Source organism: Oncorhynchus mykiss, chromosome 17, assembly GCF_057628025.1.
Source record: "Oncorhynchus mykiss isolate SJ-2025 chromosome 17, ASM5762802v1, whole genome shotgun sequence".
In the NCBI taxonomy this organism is placed as follows: Eukaryota; Metazoa; Chordata; class Actinopteri; order Salmoniformes; family Salmonidae; genus Oncorhynchus; species Oncorhynchus mykiss.
This window is the reverse complement of record NC_143038.1, coordinates 49,925,897-49,930,331: the sequence shown is the minus strand read 5'-3', so window position 1 is coordinate 49,930,331 and position 4,435 is coordinate 49,925,897. Positions and strand designations below refer to the sequence as shown.

Sequence of the window (4,435 nt, the reverse complement as noted above, 5' to 3'; positions counted from 1 at the left end):
AACATTCAAAATGTAATGAGTACTTCTGGGTGTCAGGGAAAATGTACTGAGTAAAAGGTACATCATTTTTTTTAGGAATGTAGTGAAGTCAAAGTTGTCAAAAATATAAACAGTAAAGTAAAGTACAGATACCCTAAAAAACGACTTAAGTAGTACTTTAAAGTTTTTTTTACTTAAGGACTTTCCACCACTGATGATGACATGATCCCACTGGGCACAGACTTCAGTTCAATGTCTAGTTTTGATTTGCATTTGGTTGAGTTCACTAAGGTGAATTCAACATGAAAACAACAAACATTTCACCATGTTATTGGATTTGTGAAGTTGGGTGAAAAAAAATACAACATTCCCTTACATTGATGACTTTTTGCGAATCCAATCAGTTTCCAGGTTGATTCATTCTCTTCACATTGCATTTTTTTGTTGGAATGACGTGAGAAAAAAAGACATTGATTCAACCAGTGTTTGCCAAGTGGGATCGACATGTAGATCACTCCGTCAAAAATATATCCCCAACATTATTCTCTTTTTTTTCTATAAATAGTGTAGGAAGGATGAGAAAATGACAAACATGTTCACATAAGCAAAACAGTTTTCTTTCAAATTCCTGTGACCGAGTAGGCCACACAGTAATATCGGAACGTATAACAGTACAGGAGTCACTGCTATGTCTTTTGGACATACAAGTAACTGCCAAAATGAAGGAAAGAGTTGAGTAAATTATGCTTAGGACGATGTATAAAATGCCCAGTTGCCCATTGTTTTGACTACCATGGGTAGAAGAAACCTCAGTGACTTGGAAAGAGGGGTCTCAAAGTAGTATAGGGGGTTAAAGGGTGTGTGTGTGGTACGTGATGTCTGTAGCAAATTGAGTTACAAAACAATGATGCATCTGCTAAAATCAACTATAATTCTGAGGACAAAGATGTCTAGTTTTTGGTAAAGTGTCTTATTTCAAATGCATTTGTACATTTTCACCCCAAATCTTTACTGAAATGCATCCGGATTAAATTATTGGGTCACTAGTGGCCTCCTGAGTGGCACAGTGGTCTAAGGCACTGCATCACAGTGCTTGAGCCCCGGGCCCACAGTCCCGGGTTCAATCCCAGGCTGAGGCAGCGCACAATTGGCCGAGGGGAGGGTTTGGCCGGCTGAGATTTCCTTGTCCCATTGCACTCTAGTGACTTCTTGTGGTGGGCCAGGCACCTGCAAACTGACCTCAGTCGCCAGCTGGACGGTGTTGCTGAAACATCAATCTGCCACATTTTAATTTGTGACAAAATCGAAATGAAAGAAAAGTGATCTTGCAAATTCATCAGACTGAATTGAACACTGATGGTAGATTCTGGAGCGGTGCCCAAGACAGCGTTTTCCACCAGCATCAACAAAACACAAAATTATGGAATTTCTCATGGTTGAATGTCACATCCGTCCAAGAGCTCCAGACACTTGCAGAATCTATGCCAAAGGGCATTGAAGCTGTTCTGGCAGCTCGTAGTTGCCCAACGCCCTATTAAGACTGTTGGTGTTTCCTTTACTTTGGCAGTTACCTGTATGTAGTATCTGTTATCAAATATAACTATGTGTTCATTCCGAGACAAAGGGCTATCTGAGTCTGACCCCTCAGAGAAAACCATGTGTTTGTCACACACACAGGAACAGCATCTCTCCACAACAGGAGTGTGAAATCACCATGTTCCAACAGCGACGGAGTGGGGCTCCCAAAGGGAACAAATATCAGTGCACCCGGTGTACATCATGCAAAGCACTGAACCCTCTATTCATGGGTCACTCTCAGGAAATCAATGTTTCTATCCGGCTGTTGCAGTTGCTGGAACGAGAGTATAACTTGTGTAATCATCTAAAGACATCTAGAATGAGGAGAGAACTGCATTGGTCTGACTTTTAAATGAAAATCATATCAGAGGCATTAACCACCTTTTGAACATCTTTTATAATTGCAATCCATCACAAATAATTACACAATTTTCCTTTACTCAAATAAATACAGTATACTTTTAGAGTCTCTGTTTCATTTTACCAGACCTGATAGCATACTACAATTCAACAAATGTATGTATTTGAAATTGTTAATGCCTGAAAAATAACTGAACATTACATTAGATAGGCAATATAAATATTTAAATCAATATGTATTGATTTTGATACAAATCCTGGGCCATGATGTTTCTATAAAAAAATATATTAGACGTGTGTGACTGTATCTTAAATCCATTAAAACTATCATAATCGTAAACTGTACAACTTTACATGCAAAAATATCCTTGTTCTCGTGTTTATAACGCCCTTCAAGAGCTCGGACAGTGCAGCGTAGTCCACTTGCGCCATCTGGTGGACAGTAACACAAATGAGAGGAAACGCTTCAAGGAACATCACTTCCTGTTTAAAAATGGCTGTGCAAGTACGGCTTTGCGTAATATAGAGAACGTTATTGAGCTTTTACATATTCGTTTGACCTCTTTTGCAGCGTATACATAAACATGGTCCGTCTATGTAAGTATGATCCGCTTGCTATTTAGCTAACACTGTCAACATGGGCTAGCTAGTAAGCAGGAGTGGTAGTAGTAAGCCTATACGTTAGCACGATGTTGCTGTAACGTTACTGTGTAGTTAGCTAGGCTAGCCTCAGTGATTGGTATAGCTAACACTATGATATTTCTAATAAGTAGCCTTATGTCCCTTTCATGGAATTCAAAACAGATACGTAGCTACATCATAGCTAGGTATTGAGTTACGTTATGGGATGGTATGCAAGTCTTTAGGTAGGTAGCTATCGGTCCAGGGATAGGGTTATAGCTAGCTAATTAGTATTCTCTTGGTTACTTTGATTAAAAATAAATAAATGACGCGCTAATGATTTATTGTCCAGACGTGAAATACTGTTCGATGATTTTCACATTATGTTTAAACAGCATATTTCACCGTGAAGGTTTCGAGTATATTGCAGATACTGATGTGTTGTGCGGCCTGACGTTTGCCATAAACATTTCATGAATCCCTAATTAACCCGCCTTAGCACCTGGTAACGTTCAAACTATTTACATGACAAACTGACTGTGAATTGACCTAAGACTGACTCTAGTGATGAAAATGACTTACCAACCAAACAACTAATGACATACTTGTTCATACTGATTTCTTTTTAGAGAAAACATCCCAATTCAATTACTGTTCTAAATGTTAAAAAATCAGGCAATTTAATTGCATATGCATTGTACCTTTTTTAATAAAACAATACATTCAGATTTTGTTGTGTTCTTACAGCATCCTTCCTACTGAAGACATACCATGGAGGACACATTGTCATCAGATTGGCAATGGCTGGCCACAAACAGTCTAACAGACCTTTCTACCGCATTGTGGCAGCTTACAACAAGCGAGCACGAGACAGTAAATACATAGAACAACTGGGCTCTTATGACCCCCTGCCAAACATCTACAATGAGAAACTGGTCAGTTTCAACTCCGACCGGATCAAGTACTGGATGGGCTGTGGTGCACATCCAACGAAGCCTGTGGCCAAACTTTTAGGTGTGTTCTGTCTACACCCACCCTGAAAACACACACTTTCCATGTTTATTGAAACAACCAATGTAAGGCCTACATCATGCAAAATACACCTAAATCACAGGTTAATAAACTAACTTTTAACTGTACTCAATACCTCCACTATAGTCTCAATGCTACCTTGGAATATATGTGGTCTAAGTTATTGTCATCCCTCCCATCTCTGTTCCTGTAGGACTTGCTGGGTTCTTCCCCCTGCATCCCATGACGGTAACAGAGGCAGAGCGTCGCAGGGTCATGGCAGAACAAGCAGAAGGAGCAGCTCCGGAGGAGGTAGTTAAGCAGCAGGAACTATGAGAGCTGCAGTGTTGGAACGTGTGGGACTGTCAAGCGTAGCAGGATGTGGGCAATGTGCACGAAGGACAGCCATATATGCCATCCCCCTCCCAAAAGGCTGACTGTTTCCAGTGAAAGCCTTTGTTCTATGTGTAACTATGGATATTCAGAAGCAGTGCTTTTCCTTTTTTATGGAACCAGTGTATTCACATCTTTATAGCAATGCATTTGTTTAATAAACACTTAAGTGTGGTTCACGTTATAAATTACCAATGTGTTTGGGATACTTTCAGTCTTTCCAAATCATACCTTTTTTTGGAGTAACATTTGCTAAATGCCACTTTGCTCAATGAATGCTTTGAATACTGTTTTCAGAAAGTAGGGGATTTTGCAATAGCTCAGTCGCTTATCAATTGATGGTCAAAGCAAGTATTTTTTGTTTGTTTATGGTTTGGCTGTGTTTACAGATATTCCACAACTGACATGTTTCCAAGGTAAAACAAATATGAATGTACCTAGTTGTGTAATGTTAAAAGGCCACTGGTAAATCATTAAACTGTTTGATGCAATA

The 4,435-nt window shown here is 39.4% G+C and overlaps 1 protein-coding gene across 1 annotated transcript; it reads left to right on the top strand.

The window, feature by feature from the left end:
- Positions 1-2,326: 2,326 nt before the first annotated feature.
- mrps16 (mitochondrial ribosomal protein S16) lies at positions 2,327-4,435 on the top strand. Its single transcript, XM_021569429.3, has 3 exons — positions 2,327-2,514; positions 3,286-3,552; positions 3,764-4,435. Exons 1-3 carry the CDS (start codon positions 2,502-2,504, stop codon positions 3,883-3,885), a joined length of 402 nt encoding a protein of 133 aa, XP_021425104.3. The 5' UTR covers positions 2,327-2,501; the 3' UTR covers positions 3,886-4,435.

Excerpts from the sequence above, each read along its gene's own strand:
- mrps16 (XM_021569429.3), top strand. Across the intron at positions 3,553-3,763 it reads GCCTGTGGCCAAACTTTTAG|GACTTGCTGGGTTCTTCCCC; the intron begins GTGTGTTCTGTC and ends CTGTTCCTGTAG.